The sequence below is a fragment of the Mesoplodon bidens genome, assembly GCF_964165515.1.
Source record: "Mesoplodon bidens genome assembly, chromosome: 15".
In the NCBI taxonomy this organism is placed as follows: Eukaryota; Metazoa; Chordata; class Mammalia; order Artiodactyla; family Ziphiidae; genus Mesoplodon; species Mesoplodon bidens.
The window spans coordinates 43827576-43848302 of NC_138171.1; the positions used below are offsets into that span (position 1 = coordinate 43827576).

At 49.6% G+C, this 20727-nt stretch overlaps 1 protein-coding gene across 1 annotated transcript in view; it reads right to left on the reverse strand.

The window, feature by feature from the left end:
- Positions 1-6366: 6366 nt before the first annotated feature.
- LOC308628689 (integrin alpha-M-like) overlaps positions 6367-20727 on the reverse strand; it is a gene marked incomplete at its 5' end in the record, with an annotated part of 80896 nt that continues 66535 nt past the window's right edge. The window contains 25 exons of the mRNA XM_081255931.1: positions 6367-6611; positions 7158-7268; positions 7528-7629; positions 7752-7865; positions 8069-8152; positions 8263-8370; positions 8481-8559; positions 9861-9944; positions 10035-10114; positions 10210-10326; positions 13171-13312; positions 13530-13603; positions 13692-13823; positions 14538-14692; positions 14834-14991; positions 15124-15254; positions 17445-17654; positions 17743-17883; positions 18034-18176; positions 18287-18416; positions 18579-18652; positions 18857-19007; positions 19310-19463; positions 19711-19856; positions 19988-20118. Coding sequence (XP_081112057.1) covers positions 6513-6611; positions 7158-7268; positions 7528-7629; positions 7752-7865; positions 8069-8152; positions 8263-8370; positions 8481-8559; positions 9861-9944; positions 10035-10114; positions 10210-10326; positions 13171-13312; positions 13530-13603; positions 13692-13823; positions 14538-14692; positions 14834-14991; positions 15124-15254; positions 17445-17654; positions 17743-17883; positions 18034-18176; positions 18287-18416; positions 18579-18652; positions 18857-19007; positions 19310-19463; positions 19711-19856; positions 19988-20118 — 3050 coding nt within the window. The 3' untranslated portion in view covers positions 6367-6512. The remainder of the gene's footprint in view (positions 6612-7157; positions 7269-7527; positions 7630-7751; positions 7866-8068; positions 8153-8262; positions 8371-8480; positions 8560-9860; positions 9945-10034; positions 10115-10209; positions 10327-13170; positions 13313-13529; positions 13604-13691; positions 13824-14537; positions 14693-14833; positions 14992-15123; positions 15255-17444; positions 17655-17742; positions 17884-18033; positions 18177-18286; positions 18417-18578; positions 18653-18856; positions 19008-19309; positions 19464-19710; positions 19857-19987; positions 20119-20727) is intronic.

Sequence of the window (20727 nt, forward strand, 5' to 3'; positions counted from 1 at the left end):
AGTTTATACAGAGGCCTTAAACTGGGTTTAGTCATGTATACTGTCCGGATGGTCTCAACAACACTGTACTCTCTCAAGGCTGCGTCATTGAAATGGCTCCCACTGTGGGAACTGTGGGCAGAGAGTACGCTACAAGAATAGAGGAGGGGGTCCAGCTCGTGGGTCAACCAGCTGTCACATCCTCTTGGTGACCTCCTCCAACACCCCACCCTTCATGACCAGGTGTTACAGTCTCACCCGGCCCCCTCTTCCACAATCAGTTCTGAGTGGTCAGCAAGGGGTGTCACTAGCGTGGAGGTGGTTTGTTGGGCGGCTGTCTGGTTGCACTGGAGGCAGATGCCACAACAGCCATAGAGGCACATGCAAGAGAAAACACAGATCAAGATAATGATTCTCAAAATAAGTAACAATTTTTCCCACCTAGAGTCCCATGATCTAAATCATTGATTTATTAAGCCCCTAGGCTGGGGTTGGATCACTCAAGGCAATCACTTGTGTCCTCATGTGGTTTAATAAAGATGGTCCATTAGCTGACTCATCAGGTGTGAACACACAACATCCTGTGCCTCCTTGCGAGGCAGCAAAAACGTCTAAGGCCATCCTCTTTTGTAGGATGGCTTTTCTCACTAGACACATTTCAGTGTTTAGTAAGGATAGGCTTTGCCTGCTGTCATCAAAGTCTTGCTGGGTAAACTTAGTAAGGGCTTCTATGTGTGCTATGATGTCTTTCAGGCCAGTGGAGGGGACAAAGATGGAGGCCAAATGATCGTACCAGGGGAAAACAGAATGTGCCCATCTGGCCTTGAGGAGAGAGAGGTTGGCAGTTCTTGTTACTGTGGGTGGATTCTTCCCTGGGCTCAGGAAAACCCAGGGTGCAGCAACCCAACCACATGGCCAAGGATATGAGCCACACAACCACTAGGTCCTGTTCAGGGCCACCTAACAAGTATCTGGGGGGTGTGACCTGTCAGTGCCAAACCAATCGCTATCCTTTCATGTGACAGAGTGACCACACAGTTCCAGTGATATCCATCCCATGTCCCAGGGTACACTTGGGTTGATTCTTTTTAGAGTGATTTTTCTGTTCCCAACATAGAGTTGCCCAGGTGCTCAAATGCCCACAACCCAGGGTGCCCCACATGAACCCATCCCAAATCTGAGTGCAGCCACCCATGGCTCTGATGGTGGTATTTTTAGGACCCTTCCTGCCAGCAGTTTGATGGGCTGCCTCTGTAGTTTGACAGAAAAAGAGTACTCTTACCCAGTGCTATTGATCATGGGTGCCACAGGCCACAGTTCTGGATCATATTGGTGATATCAGATGAATTAAGAGTTCTAGTCCTACAAATATTATATGATATCACTTATATATGGAATCTAAAAAAAATACAAGTGAATTTATTTACAAAATAGAAACAGACTCACAGACAAAGAAAACAAACTTTTGGTTACCAAAAGGGAAAGAGGAGGGGGAGGGATAAATTAGGAGTTTGGGATTAACAGATACACACCACTATAAGTAAAATAGAAAAACAACAAGGATTTACTGTATAGCTCAGGGAACTATATTCAATATCTTGTAATAACCTATAATGGAAAAGAATCTGAAAAAACATATATATATAGCTGAATCATTTTACTGTACACCTGAAACTAACACAGTATTGTAAATCAACAATACTTCAAGAAAAAGAGAAAAAGAGTACTAGTCCCAGCTTGTTTTTCCTTAATGTACTTCTTTAGAGACTTCCAATCTCCTCCCTGGAGTGGTGATACCCACCACGCTAGTCCTGACAAGATGAGAGGGGCAGCTGCCCACATACCCAACAGAAGGATTGATTCCTTTGCCGGACATCAAGTGGGCCCACCGTAGAAAGGTATCTCCATCAGGTGCCCATCCATGACCGGACACCACAGGAGCAGCAGAAGTCTAACGTCAAAAAGACAGGTACGTAGTAGGAACTTGTATGGGGAGGTCTTCCCCTTCTATATGAACTACACCTGTGGCCTGACTCTTGGATGTTAATGTGGCTGCAGCTTTAGGAACTTGACCTGGTTGCGCTTCCAGGGAGGCAGACTGTCAGGCGCGAGGAGATGGACTGGGGGTGGGATATGCCGAACCGGGACCCCACCTTCTCCCCTCTTTCAATGGTGCGTGTTCCATTCCAGGTAGAGCGCATTTCAACCGGTCCGGCTTACAGCAGGACAATGGGATTCAGTGGAGAAGTAATCTATCCATCCCAGTGGGACATCCCATCACAAATTCCCGTAGATAACACCTTTCCAGGCGTGATGGGGCTTGGTGTTCTCAGCAGCACAGCATGTTGATCCACGGCAATGTCTGTCTCTCATGACTTCCATACCTTTAAGGCATTGGGTGTCTCGGCAGGGGGTCCCCAGTCTGGCAAATGGGGCAACAGACCCTACTGGTTGTCATCCAAACGTATTAAAGGCTGGGACAGTACTTTAGTCCACTCAGCCAAGGTGGTTTTACCTGATGGTAATTTTCTTTCTTTTTTTTTTTTTTTGCGGTACGTGGGCCTCTCACTGTTGTGGCCTCTCCCGTTGCGGAGCACAGGCTCCAGACACGCAGGCTCAGCAGCCATGGCTCACGGGCCCAGCTGCTCTGCGGCATGTGGGATCCTCCCAGACCGGGGCACGAACCCATGTCCCCTGCATCGGCAGGCGGACTCTCAACCACTGTGCCACCAGGGAAGCCCCTACCTGTTAGTAATTTAATCTGCTGCTTTAATATTTCATTCTTCTTTTCTACCAACGCTGCTGCCTGCGGCTTATAGGGGAGAGGGAACCTCCATTCAATGTCATGTTCCTTTACCCAGTCTTGCATTTCATGACCGTTGAAATGTGACCCCCATCACTGTCTACACGATGAGGGTACCTGGCCATGGTACTCAGCTTCTCTGATGCCCTAACTGCAGCCTGGTTTGTGCGGCAACAGGTGAAAGCTTGAGTCAGACCAGACGCATTGTCCACACAAACCAAGCCATGTTTAGAGCCCTCACTCAGAGGGAGCCGGCCAATATACTCAATTTGCCAATCCCTCACCAGTTGGAAACTCCAGTGGATGGCCCCAGACTCCTTTGGCAGTTGCCCTGGTTACTGTTTAGAACCTACAGGACATGCTGTTACTGCATTAGCCAAGTCACTGTATTTCAAGGGCAATCCAGCATCCTTGGCAATGTACCGTCCCACTCGGGCACCATAACTGAAGGGTTCGTTGTTAGGGCTCACATCCGGGCTACAGCATCAGCTTCCTCGTTGCCAAGGGTGTTGGCGCCCTCTGAGCCGGGACATGGAGGACAGTGAGGACTGACTCATGACTCAGGATCTTGCAGGTAAACCCAAATGTCTTTCCACATATCCTGACCCCACAAGTGCTTATTTATGATCATCCGCCCCTCAGCTTCCCATTTTCTAAGCTGTAAGGTTAATCCCTTTAGAGCAGCCCAACTGTAAGCGCAAAGCGTTAACGGCCAGAGCTCATGACTGATCACCAGGCAAACCCGTCTTGAGTTCAGCCCACTGGTAGCTGTGGTTCATTCCTGTTTCCCTCCAGATGGTGTCAGTGTTGGGCTGAACTGCAGTCCCTGTAGATGGGTCACCCCAGCCAGACCCATCTGTATACCAGGCATCAGCAGGCATCTCCCCCACTCCCTCCTTACAGGCCACAGGGGCAGGATTAGGGGCAGGAGAATTTGGAGGACAGGGTGTCCCTCTGCTGCAGACGGGCGAGCCCTTTTGTCAGCGTGAGAGTTAGCACCAGGCAGAGGTGGGTCGGTGACACATGTTGTCAACCTGCCCCTCAATAGGAAGGGAGATTCTTACCATGATTGCTGTTCCTTCACGAGAGACTCCACTTGGACGAGCGCTGTGTGCACAGCTAGGAGCTCGTGCTATATGCAGGTTTATTGGGTTTCTACACCCTTCTAGAAATGGGACCAAAATCCTAGGGGTACTCCCTCCTGTTGTCTCTGAGACTGTGCCAAACTCATACCTCCCAGAGTCACAGACGCATCTAACTCCAATGGTAGTCCTGCTTGGGGGATGCCTAGAACTTTAACCTGCTTCACTAGTGTCTTGCCTTCTCAAAGGCGGCTTGTTGCTCTGATCCTCAGTACCACACGTGCCCTTCCTTTATCAGGCAGTGTAAGGGACGAAGGCACTGTGCAGGGTGAGGAATACAAGTCCTCCAAACCCCAAATCCTACAGACACTTGTGCTTCCTTCCCATTCTTAGGGGTTGGATAGGCTCGCACCTCATCCATCACAGCTTCTGGGACGGTGTGCCCCTTACCCCAACAAAGGAGTCCCCAGAACTTTACAGCAGTGCCTGGGCCTTGAATTCTCTGTGGGATCACCACCCATCCTCTCCCTCACACATGTTCCAGCAAAGTCTGCAGAGTGTCCTGAGCAGAGGCAAGTCTTCCTATGTTAATATTCTATCATCAGTGCAAGGGGCCCGTTTTACTAACGTGGGGAAGGAGAACAGGAACAGGTCTCGGGCTACCATCCCGTGACATACGGAGGGGCTGTGCAGGTAGACTTGGGGAGCACTAGAAAGGTTCACTGTTGCCCCTCCCACGTGAAGGCAAATTGGTCTTGAGACTCAGTGGCCAGGGGTCTACCAGACCTCTTGTGTGAAGGCCTTTTATATGCCTTTATGTACTCTGTGTGTTCCTGTTACTTGCAGCAAAAAGCAATCTTCTGTGGAGACATTAACCTCACTGCTGGTTCTGTAAGCTTCTTGGAAATTATGTGACTTGCACATGCTTTTGCTATCAAAGCAACTTTGATTTATGCCACTGGAGTTTTTCTGTCTTCTCTGTCTTCAATGATAAAATTAATTGATTTTAGATGGGAAAGTGATATGTTGCAGTCATTCTAAGTAACCTCTGTTGCTTTATGTGAGAGGTCATTATACTTTGTTTGAAAATGACACAAAAGCTTTGATAGTTTCATGGTATGATTTGACAAAGTTTCATAATGGACAACAGCCTAGGAACAAACAGATACCTGACCCAATAAAATCCAATTTTCAGATGGTATATTTTCTAGATAGATTTTAATTTTTTGGCTCATAATCACTCATCCCAGCGTTCATGCATCCTTATACTCAATGTGCACTAGAAACTCGTTCAGTACTGATTTTGATGACATTATTCTAAGTTGCAGCAATTATGTTTTATTGATTTAATCAAACTTTTATGCTTCAATGAATAATTTTTGAGCCATTGATCCTTTTTTTGATTTGGAGATAGAATACAATTAGATAGCAATCCTGAAAAAATGCAAATATAATGCAGGGAAGCAATAAAACATGAAGGAAAAGTATGTAAAAATAGCACCCATTGCCTGCATGTTAGTCAAGAGCCCCCTGAAGTCCTTGGAGTCCAGGGACAAGCTTTAGGAACACAATTATTAAGGGTATAACAGGATTTCGTGAAAGTCACCAGGTTCAGATGTGTGAGATGTGTGGGTTTAAAACTGTTTCCTGCTTTTTTTTCCCTCTAAAACATAGCACTTAGGAGACCATTGGAGACCGCCAGAGGTTCGTGGAGCACCTTTTGAGAAATAATACTCTAAAGCCCAATCCTCATAAAGTCTAAATGGAGCCCAGCTTGAGACAATTTCATCAAAATTGGTCCTTCTGAGTTCCCAAAGCTTCCAAATCCTAAAGGGTTTTGGACACTATGATGGATGGGGGAGATAGTTTTGGGACAGAAGGGGATACAGTTGACCATGTCACCTCAAGTCACATGATTAACTGCCTCCCCTTCCGCTTTTCTAACTAAAATGTCCACGTGGCCCAGGCACCTCGGTTGTGGCAGCAGTGGGATCTCTCCAGGGCAGGGAATGGCCTGCTGTGTGTTGACTCCCAGGTCAGCACCAGGCACCACTTTGAGCGTTATGCTGAGATGGGTGGCATAATAATAAGAATGACCTTATTGGGGGCAGCACATCTCTGATAGAGGACTTCAAAGTGCTCTCCAATCACTAACCATATGCAGACAATGTTCCATTCAATACATCCCAGGGTTTTTAAGAAACATCTGTGTATTAGTTCACAAGCTGAAGAGTTCAGGAGTTACACTGCGAGTAATGGGAAGCCACTGAAGATGGATGAGGATGAGAGCCTGGTTCAGAACTGTATTTTAGGAAGACCATCGGTGGTTAGTGGAGGAAGGGAGACTGGAACCTGAGGCTATTGTCCATCTATTTCTAGGTAGAAATTCCAAGTCAAGTCCTCAGGAGAGGCATGTCAGGGATCCTGTCCTGGGATTTCCAGTTGGAGCCTTGACAAGACCAATGGCCCTTCCCAGGCTAGGTGCTTTGTGCAAACACACTGCATCCTCCCAAAGAGAGAAAGCAGCCTGATGCCAGCCTCCCTCAGATGGAATGTTCTTCCCCAACAGGCCTGACTTGGGTGAAAGTAAGGAGGCCAGGGAACCTCTCAGGGGAGAGCAGGTCCAAAGGAGAGCAGGAGGTAGTTTCTTACTGGGCAACTTGGGGGTCTCCTGTCCCATTTTCTGGAGCAGTCTGTCCATTTGCTCCCTCCATCATTTCTTTGTACTGACGTTTGAAGAAGCCAACCTGTTGGGGAGGAAGGAGAAGAAAATCAGGAAGTCCAGTGGAAGAGAGGAAAAGAGATGATGGGGAGGGGGAGCAAGCACTATTTCTGGAACCCCCCTATGTTCCAGCACTGCACTAGGAACTTTATATAAATTGTGTCATTTAGACTTTGCCACAGTTCTGTGAGCTGGGTAGAACCACCTTCAGAATGAGAAGCTGAGACCGAGCATGGACCAAGCACATGCCAATGGTCAAGGAAAGAATCAGTGGTGGTGTCAACATCAAATCCAAGGCTGTGCTCTCATGTTCTAATTTGTGTTTAAGGGAAACATGTAAAGAGGTGGAGAAGAGTGAAAAAGAAATGGAGACAGATTAGAGGAGGCTTGAGAATCATATAGAAGGACATGGGGTCAACTGGGGACTGGTTATATCACAGGTGGGAAGGGATCTCTCACATGCAGTGACTTAGGAAGAATGTGTGCCTGACTCCATGGTGAGTCTTTCTTACACTGTAGAAAGTGTGGGACCAAATGCGGGCGGTGTCAGGAGTGGGATGAAAATACTCACCTTGTACAGTATGGCTGTGATGAGAGCCAGCAGCAGCAATCCTCCCACAGAGCTGCCCACAATGAGGGGGGTGGGGTTGTAGACCTCATACTTCTCCAGCACCAGCTCCATCTGGAGTGGAGATGACCCCATCAGAAAGTATCAGGACTCTTGATATCCCAGACTCCTCCCAGGTCCCCTTTAACTCCCTCCCCTTCTTCATCAGGTTCTGCTCCAAGAAGTGAGATAGAGAAGGATTCATAGGCTAAGGGACAATTGTCCTGCCCAGGGACCTCCATCCTTCCTCTCTCCAGGCTTGCAAGCCCCGCACTCAGCATCACAGATTTAGCTCTCTGACCAGCCTGGTCACTGCCTACCACACGGCCACTACCTGGGCTCTCAAAAATGCCTCCTGTCCTGGAAGCTGGGAATACACGGATCTGTTGAAAATGATTTCAGCTACACTCACAACCAACACCTTCTTCTGCAGTGTCTGCAAAAGAGAAGGGGAAGGCTGAGAACTAGCTCTGGGGAGGGCTCGGGGTTAGAGAAATGCCCTGGCTTGAGGTGGGCACAGATACATCAGGCCCCACCTGAGTCTGGGAGGGGACACACCTGGCTGACCCAGCCGAAGCTGAGATTGCCTTTCAGGATGAAGTCAAGTTCCTCCTGGATGCCGAAGGAGCGGATGTCACAGTGGAACCTCAGGCAGTCAGCAATGGAGCAGTCCTGGGGAAGAGAAGTGGCATCAGGCCAGAGAAAGGTGAGTTTGAAGGTAGAAGACAGCATTCAGCTGTCTGATTTGAGGGGAGCAGCCACATCTGAGCTCAAGCAGGCTGTTCAGCAGACATCCATCTAATGTAACATGCATTCCTGAATTAAATTCCTCTGAAGTGTAGCTTCCAGTGGGGAACATCCCAGAGCCCTCTCACCAGGACAGGCTTCTTCTGAAAGTGGGTCAGGAAGTCAGACTCTGTGGGCACTGTTCTCTCTGAAGAGCACTGAATGGATGGGTTCTAGGAAAACGCACAGGGAGAAAGCATGTGATGGGGTCATCAGGGATTCATGAGGACCAAGGAATCCAGGGAGAGCACATTAGTGGAGAAGCCATACAGTCTTTGAGTACCTGAGGGTGGAGGACTTCCATATCCTTCCACACGGTCAACCGGTTCAGTTCCACGGGCACTGAGAAGTCAATGCTGACAGGCAGGTCCCTCTGTCCCAGGTTGTTCACCTGCATGGAGGACAGTGAGGGCAAAGATCATGCTGAGCCCCACATCCCTCCCGAATCTCTGGCTCCTGGGCCCCTGCCCCAGCCCACGCTCCTGAGTCACCGTCACCTGCCTGGTATCTGTGCTGAGCCCCGCTGCTTTCCTCCTCCTCGGAGGCCGAGAAGTTGAGGTACTTGGTGGATTGTTCATGGCTGAGGGGAGAGGAGGCGTGGGCGGATGGGAAGTTCCGTTAGGGCCTCCTAAGGAGGCTCTGGAGGCTCTCAAACACCCCAGCCTTGTCCTGGGGGCCGCTCAGAGTGCCCCGACCCACAGAATCACAACTGTAGAATACATGTGTAGAGTCACACACACCTAGGCATGGCATGTCCTGCTTGTGGGTCCCCTGCAAGCAGGTGTGATAACCCCGGTGCTCACACCAGCAAGCAAGCTCCAAGCTGGCAGGTGCCTGGGCTGCTGAGAGCCCCCAGTGTGCAGGTGTGAAGGAGAGTGTGAAACCCTGGGCAGAAGGAGGTAATCCAAGGAGGCCCGTGGGTAGAACTAGCAGGGGAAGGTACCCAAGCTAAGCCATGTGGGCCTGTTTCACACCATGAGTGTGTGGATCTCACAAAGGCAGGGGCTTAACGTCTGGTGTTGATTACACATAATAGGGGCTCAATAAACCTTTGTTGAATGACAAATGAATTTATGGAAAGTAACCACAGCACTGTGCCTGGAACATAGTAGATGCTAGGAAGGTATTTGTTGAAGGTATCTGCTCAAGCTCTTGGCTTGACTCCTTAGTGTCAAACACCGTGTGTACCCCTCCTTGGGCAGCATTTAAGCCCTTTTCCTTTCATCCAGCTTTTCCCTGATCCCCAGTCTCTGCAGCCAGCAGGTCATTTCCCCCATCCTTCCCAAAGGAGACTGGGAAAAAGGGGAGGGGTGGTTCTAAAAGCCCTGCAGAGTGTAAATCTGTTCCTTGTGGTGAGGAATTGTCCTACCCAGATGCCAAGGCTTAAGCGCAATGCCATGGACACTTCAATGTTTAGCTGAAGCCTCCCCTGACAGGAGACCCTAGCGTCCCCTCGCCCCCTTGAAAACTCAGGTAGCCTCAGGAGACAGAACCACAGGGAGGCCCCTGATGAGATTCTTCCTTGAATCAGGATAACCTTGCTCCCCAATAAGGCTGTAAGAACCTTGAAAACAGGGTCACATCTCGTATGTCTTAGGGAACCCGGGACGATCTTGAGGCTTTTAAGAAAGGCTTCTGAGAACTGAAGCCTCTGTTAAATGTAGGATGTAATGATAATAATATCACAATTACTATTGTCATCAATAACCCACAATAAACACTCGATGATTGATTAGTAAGTGCTGCTAACAGTGTCATCTACCGATTGAGAAGGTGGTGATAAAACTTAAATATCACAGATGTTCAGCTGCTGCAGAGTGAGAATTCCCCGAGCCCCACAGAGTGATGGAGGAGGAGCCCTTGGAGGTCGTGGCGTGGCACCTGCTGATCATGGTGTACACGGCGTACTTCACCGGGAGCTCCAGCCGGAAGGTGGTCTTGCTCATCTTGGGGGTGTTATTTTCACTGGAAAAGGAGGAGGATCCCAGCTGGCAAGTTCCCCAGAGGAGGAAGCTGAGTGGGAGGTAGCACTGCCCTGGGCCTGGCCCAGCTCACCTGCTCACATTGGCTGCAAGAAGCAGCCGGTCTCCCAGCATGGCCATGGGGGAGACGTCAAAGGTGGCCCTGAAGGTGATCTGAGGAAGAGGTAGGAATGGGGTAGGGGGGAGGTCACCGAGGAGTAGGCCGGGGGCATGGGTAGGGGAGTAGGAGGTGCAGAAGCAAGGCTCACCTGGGCGCCCTCATGGAAGATTAGGTGGTTGATGCTACAGGTGGTGCTGAGGGTGCCCTGGCTCCCGGTGGGGGCACTGTCACAGGTCAGGCGCAGGGCACGTGACTGCAGCTGGTTCTAAGGAAGCACAGGTGAACCAAGGCCAGTGAGCATTTTCTAGTGTTCCAACGAGACTCCATAAAGTACTCACAGTTTCCTGGAATCTACCTTAAGGTTATATTTCTTTAAAAAAATCTTTAAACACTATCTGGTCAAACTTCTTCCTAATGTAGAAATCCCAGATTTATTAGCATTTCTTCCTTTTTAAAAAAAAAATCTTTATTGGAGTATAATTGCTTTTCTTCTTTTTTATTTATGGTTCTTTTTAAAAGGTTGTACTATGAAAATTTCAAATATACTCAAAAGTGGAGAGACTAGGTAAATCTACCTCATGTCCCCATCACGCAGCTTAAATTACCAACATTTTTCTACTCTTGTTTTATTCAGCTGTTCTCCACTCTCTTTTTCTTTTTTTCTTTTCCTGATTAATTTAAAGCATATTCCTAACATCACATACTTTCATCTTGAAAGACTTCAGTGTGTATCACCAACAGACAAGGGTATTTTTTAACATAAGACAAGACTCAACAAATCATACTCAACAAAAGCTGATCCCTAAGATCAGCTAATATCCAGGTCATGCTCTGTCTTCCTAGATGGTCTCCAAAAATGTTACATTACAGTTCATTTTTAAACACATTATCCAACAATGGTCCTCACATGGCATCTGGTTGATGTGTCTAGAAGTACCTCCAGTGATAGGATGTTCACCCCTCACACAGCTGGAGTTTGCCATTCCTAGTGTATTTCTTCATGCATTGATCAAAATATGCTCCCATTGGGAAGACTAGCTTAAGAGAGACATGGGAGACCAACCAAACGTTATGTGCAGACCTAGTTAAGATGTTCGTTCAAATAAACCAGTTAAAAAATATTTTTGAGACAATTAAGGAAATTTGATTATGGTCTAAATACCAAGCCATCATTCATTTCATTGGGTGTGATAATGGCTATGGGGTCACGTAAGTTGTCCCTACTGTCCATAACAGTGAAATAGGAAGGTGTGTGATGACAGGATGTCTGGGATTGGTTTTAAAATATTTGAGTAAAGGGAAAAAAAAACAGGTGACATAAATGTGGTGAAATGTTGATCATTGTTGAATCTGGGTGATAATTTTGGGGGAGGTTTGTTGAACTACCCTCTTCTTTTGTAAATGTTTAACATAATTTTTCATAATAAAATTTTTGTTAAAAATCTGTTTCTCTTTGACTCCCTGTGGTCCTAGTTCTGTCCTCTAGAACAGGGATTGCCATATGACAGCCCAGCACCAACTTTTATAAATAAAGTTTTATTGGCACACAGCCATGCTCATTCATACACATATTGTCAATGGCTGCTTTCACCTTACATCAGCAGAGCTGAGAAGATGTGAAGACACTCTGTGGCCCACAAAGCTGAAATATTTACTATCTAGCCCTTTATAGATAAAGTATGCCAAGCTCTGATCTAGAGTAACCAATAAATCCAACTCCTTTTTCTACAGAGCAGTATTTTATTTTATTTTACTTACTTTTTATTTAGTTTTATTTTATATTTTCCACACTGCACAGCTTGAGGGATCTTAGTTTCCCAGCCAGGGATTGAACCCGGGCCACGGCAGTGAGAGCACCAAGTCCTAACCACTGGACCACCAGGGAATTCCCCAGAACAGTGTTTTAAAGTATTTGAAGGCCGAATCATCAAAAAATCTACAAACAATAAATGCTGGAGAGGGTGTGGATAAAAGGGAACCCTCTTGCACTGTTGGTGGGAATGTAAATTGATACAGCCACTATGGAGAACGGTATGGAGGTTCCTTAAAAACTAAAAATAGAACTACCATATGACCCAGCAATCCCACTACTGGGCATATGCCCTGAGAAAACCATAATTCAAAAAGAGTCGTGTACCACAATGTTCATTGCAGCTCTATTTACGATAGCTAGGACATGGATGCAATCTAAGTGTCCATCAACAGATGAATGGATAAGAAGATGTGGCACATATATACAGTGGAATATTACTCAGCCATAAAAAGAAACAAAATTGAGTTATTTGCAGTGAGGTGGATGAATGTAGAGTCTGTCATACAGACTGAAGTAAGTCAGAAAGAGACAAACAAATACCATATGCTAACACATATATATGGAATCTAAAAAAACAAAAAATGGTTATGAAGAACCTAGAGGCAGGACAGGAATAAAGACGCAGATGTAGGGAATGGACTTGAGGACACAGAGAGGGGGAAGGGTAAGCTGGGACGAAGTGAAAGAGTGGCATGGACTTATATATATGTTACAAATTTTAAAATAGATAGGTAGCAGGAATCAGCTGCATAGCACAGGGAGACCAGCTCGGTGCTTTGTGACCACCTAGAGGGCTGGGATAGGGAGGGTGGGAGGGAGAAGCAAGAGGGAGGAGATATGGGGATATATGTATATGTATAACTGATTCAGTTTGTTATAAAGCAGAAACTAACTCACCATTGTAAAGCAATTATACTCCAATAAAGATGTTAAAAAAATAAAATAAAATAAAGTATTTAAAGGCCGAGATATGTTTTCCTTTAAAAGAGGAATATTGATATGATGTGGAATACAAAGAAATGTAAGGCAGGGTCCTTGCTCTCTTCACATTAGCAGCCTCCTGGGAACTCATTCCTAACGGTCACTCTTAAAATGCCAAGCCCAGAGTTGAACACAGAATGAGCCAATGCCTGCCCCAGCCAACACAACCACATCCATCAAACCACGATCAGCCCAGCCCTCTTGGCTTACAAGAGGCTGTTAAACAATGGAAGCCCTGCCTGAGCCTTGAACCCAGCACAGGAGTCTCTGCTGATCCCCCGCCATCAGCCTTTCCTTCCCCAGAGAGGACAATACCTGGCCCCCTGCCACACGTCGATAAGATAGCCCCGGCGGGTAGAAGAAGGTGATTGTGGTTCCATAGGAGTCCTCGCCATCATTCCACACTCTCACTTCCAAGTTCAGCTCCAGGTTACTCCCCACAATCAGGGACTTCAAGCTGGGTGTTGGGGTAGAGGGGAGGAGGTGATTCTGTGACTGAGGCTGGAAATGGTGTGGGGATGAAACACAGAGTAGGAAAGTGGGGGAGAGATGGGGACAGGATGTCTGGGTCCAGAGCACTGGGTAGAGATGTTAGGGAGAGCCAGGGGCAGGAGTTCCGAGTTCCAGGAAGGGGGCTGGGGGACCAGGGGAGGTCTGAGGGGCTGGACGCTCACCCTGAGACCCCAAAGGAGATGCCGAGGTCATCCTGGCAGACATGATCAGCACCACAGTTCTTCTCAAAGGGGAGCTGAGAGTGAAGGGAAAGCAGGGTTTTCCCCAAGATCTGGAGTCCACGCCCTCCACCCTCTCTGGAAGAGCCCAGCACCAGGACTCACAGAGGTCATGAAGTATCTCTGGGCATCCACTGCCAGCATAGGCTGGAGGTTTCCAGAGCCAGAGATAGGCTTGCCCACCAGGGAGAAGTTGAGACGCAAGATGATGGGGGTCACCGAGTCCTCCACACAGGCCTGGCGAACGGACATTGGAGGGAGACATTGGTTAAGAAAAGTACCGTCGCAGCTACTAGCTGGGTCCCGTCTCCTCATCCGTAAAATGGAGTAACAGTGGTACCTATCCACCCCCCATAAATGCTCATCCATAGGATTCTGCATGCAGAACCCCTGCTGTGGTTGTCCTTGGTCTTGAACATCCTTCCCGCAGCCTCCCACAGGCTCACTCACTCTACTCAGGGTCTCCCCAAACTGCTCCCGGTGACCTCCCAACACCCTCTCTGTCCTCTCCCCAGCTTTATCTCTCTTCATAGCCTTCATCACTACCTGACATCTATTATTTAGGAATCTGATCACTTTTGATCTTCTCACAGAGCTCCCCCTGGGCATGATTGTTTTGTCCACTGTGGTGTCCCTGGTGACAAGGACAGGGCCTGTCTCAGAGGAGGAGTTGGATAAAAGAATCCCATCCCCATCGCCCCATGGCTCTCCGAAGCAGCCGTACTCTTTTTCCTGAAATCCAGCCGTGTAGCCTCTGGCAGATGCAGCCAACCTCATCCATCCATTCACTCACTCACTCCACCAACATGTGTCAAGTACCTCAAGTACCTCCTGCATTCCGTGTGCCATGCTGGGGCGGAGCGAGGACCAGAACACACCCATTCTTTCCCTGCCCAGCCCCCTGCCAGCCTCAGAATTTCCTCTATTCCCAGGACTCTGAGGTCCCCTCACCGGCAGGAGCAACCTCACAGGCTCGCAGTGCTGTGTCAGCCCCAGGTCTCGAACACGAGTCAGATTCCGAGTCCTTGTCTCCTCGAAGACAGCACGAGGACTCAGGCGGCCAGGGTCAAGGGTTAGGTCAAAGGTCACAACGCTTTGGAGGTTAGCTGTAGGGGAAAGCGGGGGATAGAAAAGGCTGAGAGAGTGAGGAACCTCCCAGCTGGGCAAGGGGCAAGGTAGGAGACAGGAGTCCTGGGCTTGGAGACTCCCAGGGTCAGGGCATTCTGGTCAGAGGGGAAATAACTCACCTAACCGGTTCTTGGGACTTTGAGACACACGAAGGCAGACAATGGCCTCACCCAGAGACTGGGCAAATGCCGGCTGCTGGCGGCACTCATACACAGACCTGGGGATCTCTGGAGGTGTGATGTGCATGTTTGCCCACACCCTAAGCACAGGTCTGGTCCTGCAGGCAGAACACTGAGCTGAGGACAGGCCCTTGGTCCTGGGAGGACAACCTGGGAGGGCAGGTAGGGAGGCTGGTGTCCTAGGCAGACCCAGGACCACCCGGGGAGTGTCTGGGGAAGGCTGTTCTCACCTGAGCAGCAGTGCGTACCCCCAGGCCCCCACAGCCAAGTCCACCAGTCCATCCATGGTGAGGTCCTGACCCCCACTCAGCGACTGCCCAAAATACTGGAGGCTGGGGGAGAACTGGGCGCCTGTGATCCGCTGGCCAGAGAGGAAGAGGCAAGTCAGGTTGGGGGGTGATGGAAACAAGTTGGACAGAAGAACGAGAGGAGCAGGGAGCTGGGGGTATGGGAGACAGAACGAAGGGGTGAGTGGTAAAAAGACATCTCCAAGAAGTGCCTAAAGAGAGAGGTGGGGATGGGAAAATGGTGACTAGAGACAAGGGAAGGTTTCTAGAACGTAAATGAAGAAGTGGAGATGGAAAGACTGGCCTGGTGACCTGAGTTTTGTTCACTCACTCAGCTAGTTAGTCTTGGGTTTTGATTTTGGCTCCTTCACTTATGAACCATGGGATCTTAGGTCAGGAGTCAGTCTTTCTGTGCCTGTTTCCTCATCCCTCAGCTGGGATAATAACACCTCAGAGAATTAAATGAATTAATTCACGGAGCTCTTAGAACCACACCTGACGTATGGTCACTAGTCAGTAACTTACTATTATGAGTATCAAAGCTCCAGCCCTACCCTCCACATTGCAGATGGTGCCAAGGCCATAGGGCCTTTAAGAGGCCAATTCCAGACTTGAAATCAGACTCTCTGACCTCATGCCCAAGATCCCTTTTTGCTCTCTGTAGCCACCCTGTCTCTTCAGAAGACAAGGTGGGACCAGGTCGGGATGGGGAGGGGCTGCACCCATATGCAGATTCTACGCTCCTGGACCACCTGCCCTGTGGGTCCCTCCCCTTTTATTTCCATGGCTCCTGTAACGACCAGTCCCTTTAAGAATATACCCTTTAAATCTCTGGGCACTGATGGGACTGGCAGACATTGAGAGTAGTAATAATAAAATGAAAGAGAAATTTACCAGTTACAAAGGAAGAGGGGGTAGAAATAGTACAAACACAGCCAGACAGCCTTGTGTGCAGGAGAACTTATCTCACCACCATGTCATCCCCATGCCCCTCATTTTCCTCTACACCCCAGCCCCTGACAACCACTAATCTACTTTCTGTCTTTATGGATTTACCTATTCTGGACATTTCGTGCAAATAGAATCATACAATATGTGGTCCTTTGGGTCTGGCTTCTTTCACTTAGCATAGTGTTTTCAAGGTTCATCCATATTGTAGCATGTGTCAGTGTTTCGTTCCTTTCATGGCTGAATAATATTCCATTGTATGGGTATACCACATTTTATTTATCTGTTCCATCAGTTGATGGGCATTTGGGTTATTTCCACCTTTTGGTTATTATAAATAATGCTAATATAAACAATCACGTATAACTTTTTTGGTGTGGTCATGTTTTTAATTCTCTTGGGTGGAACTGCCAGGTCATACAGTAACTCTGTGTTTAACCTTTTGAGGAGCTGTTTTCCAAAGTAGCTGCATCATTTTACATTCCCACCAGCAGTGGATGAGAGTGCCAGATATTCCACACCCTCACCAACACTTGTCATCTGTCTGTCTGATTCTAGCCATCCTAGTGGATGTGAAGTGGTTTTGATTTCCTGATGACTGGTAACTAATGATGTTGAACATCTTTTCATGTGCGTATTCGTCCTTTGTATATCATCTTTGAAGAAAAGTCTTTTCAGATCCTTTCCTTATTTTTTAATTGGGGCTTCCTTAACTTTTGCCAGGGGAAGCAGCCCTCCCTTCTCAGGGAACCCTGCCCCCTTGGGTGAAAGGCTCCTGCCTATGGGCATTGGGCAGGATTACTGATGGCAGGAGAGAATAAAGTCATGGCATCCAGGGAGATGAAGGGGTGAGTGGACAGGCAGACTGAGGCCACCAGAACTAAACTGACTGGCAAAGGGAGGCTCCAAGAGATGGAGCATTGGGTTAGAGTCAGGAGGTTGGAACCTCCCTCATCATCATTCTTGATCCACTATAAACCTTGGACAAGTCAAGGCACTTATCTTCTCCATGCCCCAGATTTCATCTCTAAAATGCGTTTGCTAATGCCTGGCCTGTGTACAGTGTAAAACTACTGGGGGACTAAAAGGCTTGGGTGGAGAACCCACTCAAGTATCAAGTCACCATGTAAAGCAGGGAACGTATCAATGTTTCCATTTCTCAAATTCCACAGATTTTGCTTGCTGTCTACTAGGTGCTCAGTGCTGGACAAAAGAGATAAGGGAAAAAAGAATTTTCCAGGCAGCAGTGTCAAAGACAGGGAAAAGCCTGGAGGAGGTTGCTGTGGCAACGGCCACCGACAGTGACTGGGCCTCACCTGGCTGTGGGCGGGGCTGATCCCCAGTCCCAAGGTTCCGTGAAACAGGTAGACAGCACCCCGGTTCTCCTGCTCTCCCGGGGCCCCGATGGCCACGTCCGTCAGCCTGTCCCCGTTCACATCCCCCAGAACCGTCAGAGCTGCCCCAAAGCGGCCCCAGGGGTGGCCTTGCTCCCCTCGCAGGACAGCACCACACTGCCACTTAGCCCTCTGCAGAACAAAAACAGTGTCAGGTCCCACCCCAGGCGACCCCTCCACACCCAGACCCCACCCAGCCCGGGTCTCATCAGCCACTCACCCCGCGGGGAAAGGGGCACACGGACACCTGGCCCCCCCGGCTCTGCTCATAGTAATGGGGGGCCCCGATGAGGACCAGGTCGGAGCTGCCATCTCTGTCCACGTCCACGGAGCTGAGGGAGCCCCCGAAGTAGGAGCCGATCTGGAGGGCAGAGCGTGGAGTCATCCTGCCTACCCCTGCACCCGCTCTGGGCCAGGTCCCGCCTCCCCCCAGATACCAGCCCCTCCCTGCTGGGCCCCGCACCCCCTTCATCTCCCTCTCTGCCCCTGGAGAGCCTCCTCCACACCCAACCTGTGTCCCTGTGACTTCAGCCTTCGGCCTCCATTGCCCGGACACCTGGGTGAAGATGACAACCTTCCCGGTGTGCTGATGGCGGGGGGCCCCCAGGACCAGGCTGTGTACCCCCTTCCAAATGGCCAGCTCTGTGGAGTAACCTGAGGGGACCAGGCCTCAGCACAGAGGCTTCCACTCCCCACCCACGGGCCCCTGCTCTTCCCAGGCAGCCCGTCTCCCGCCCGGCCCTCAGACCACAGCCTTGCCTCACCCAGATAAGAGTCACTCATGTCCGCGTGCTCCTGAGACATGTTGATGAAGGTGGGGCTCCTATTTAGGGGGTACAGGAAGGCACCTCCAGACCAGCTGAAGCTCCCCACAGCCCCCAGAACTGGTCCATCCTGGGAGGAAAGGATTCCAGAACAGGTGGGAAGAAGAAGATAGCTTATTCCAAAACAATGGCTGCCAATGGTTCCGCCCACTCGCCTGATACTCACTCTTGCCTTCCCTCCGCCCATCTCTGCCCCACCCTACATCAGTGGCCTGAAAGGGGCCCCACTCACAGGCATGAACACAGCACTGAAGCCCTCCTGGGACATCTCCAGTTCGAAGGAACCGCTGCTTATGGTCTGCGTACCTGGGGAAAGGCATGACACCTAGGATCCATGGGGAAAGACAGGCTTTGCCAGGTTCAAGAAGGATCTCAGCTTTAAGAAGATCTCATGTTGGAGACTAATACCCAAAGGGAAAGACTGGCCCATGACATAGGGGTCCAGGTTCTAGAAGGAAAAACATTTATGGGTGAGGGTTTCTGAAGTGAGTAGTTCCATCTCTGACTTACCCTCAATGGCAAAGATCTTCTCTTTCAGTTGGTTTTGAATGTCTCTCAAAGCATCAAAGTTCTCCACTCTAAATATATGTTCATGGGAGGGCTTCGATGCGATGTCCTTTAATTCTTGCCAGGAATGTATATTTTGAAAAGCCAATCCCACCTGTCCCCAGCAAAGACCAATTCAGTGAAAATAATCATAACTATAATATGCCTGCTGGATGCTGGGACCCTCCAATAACCCTGCAAGGTTAATATTATTACACCCAGTGTACAGGCAAGAAAAATGAGGCATAGACAGCCTCATCAAGGAGCTTAGGGAAAGGATGAGGATACCCCAGGCTGAAACAGAGTTTTCATCCTGAAGTAGAAGCTGAGAGAGCTGGGGTTTCTGTCCTTGAAAGGGAAGGTGGCTTAAGAGGATGAGAGGGGAGGAGGCAGTGGGAGGGCATCCCCACATCCTACCCCAATTGCATAGCGGATGATGCCAGCAGCCTCAGCACCGGGAATGACATCCTTGTAATCCAGAGGGTCATTTTCTTTCCGCCCATCAGTGATGACGATGAGGATTTTGGAGGCATCTTTTCGGGCCCCATATAAGGCACTGAACAGCTGTTCTCTGTAAGAGAAGATGAGGGTCCAGAGGCCAGTGAACAGAGCTGCTGCTTAGCCTCTGATGCCTTTGTGAGAACAAGGAGATGCCACTTCCTCTGTGATGCCCCTGTCCCACCCAGAGGCCCCCGGCTTGGTGAGGAGACCACAGGCTGAACTCCAGTACCCATCCCTCCCTTCCTCTTGGAGACAGATGCGGCCCAAAGGAAGACCCAGATGCTTTGGGCGAAGACCTGGGAGAAGTCAGGACTCACGTGACCCTCCTGATGGCTGTGGCCGTGTACGTGAACCCATTCAGCTTCTGTACGGAGTTCAGCAGGCTTAGTGGGTTTGAGCTGGTTGCGAAAGCTTTGAAAGTGAAGTGCACCTGGAACTTGTGGGAGAACTGCACCAGGGAGAACTGGAGAACCACACAGGGCTGGGGGCCGGGCCAAGGCACCAGAACCCTGGGGTTCCTCCCACAAGCTTCCCCTGGGGAGGGGAGGGCGAGGGGGCGGCTGCACCCTTTCCTTCCCTCCCCTGAGAGCACACCTGGGAGCTGGGACTCTGGAACTGGCTCATCATAACCTTCACGAATTTCAGCATTTTGGCAAAATCGGTGGAGGAGATGCTGCCTGAACCGTCGATCAGGAAGGCAATATCCTGCTCCTGCCTCGGGCACGCTGGAGAAGAAGGTGGCACCAGTCCCCCGAGGGACACTCCCAAAGCCCAGGCCTCCTGGCCACGAGAACCCACCCTCCCAGGGGCTGCCCTAATTCCTGCCTAGAGCAGGGCCCTTTGGTCTCCTGAAGTCTCTAAAGAGGACATATCTGTGATTCAGCTGCTCACACCTGGTTGATAAAAAAGTAACAATTCCTCCAATCCAGATGGTGAGAGGCTGGGGGCCCCTCCTTCTTCCTCAGCTGTCCGTGCCCTGCCCCCTGACCCTACCCCACCTTCTCCCCCAACATGCCCACCATCCAGCACTAAAAGGACCTTGTTCCAGCCCCTGGCCCAGTACACCCCCAGTTGGTCAGCGCCAAACTGTACTTGTGTTAAATATTTTTAATGTCATCCCTGGCAACAGTGGCACACTGGTCCTATGCTGTCCTCAGAGTGAGTGAAGAATCTGTCCTCAGAAGCGGAAGCTCTCCTGGCTTGGCTTGCTCAGGGAGATTCCTATCTAGCTCCCAGCTGCCCCCTTCTGCCCCCAAGGCTTCCCATCAGAGAGAGGGGTGTCCTGATGGTAGCCCAGGCACCTGTGGATGAATCTAGAACCTAGGAGGTGCTGG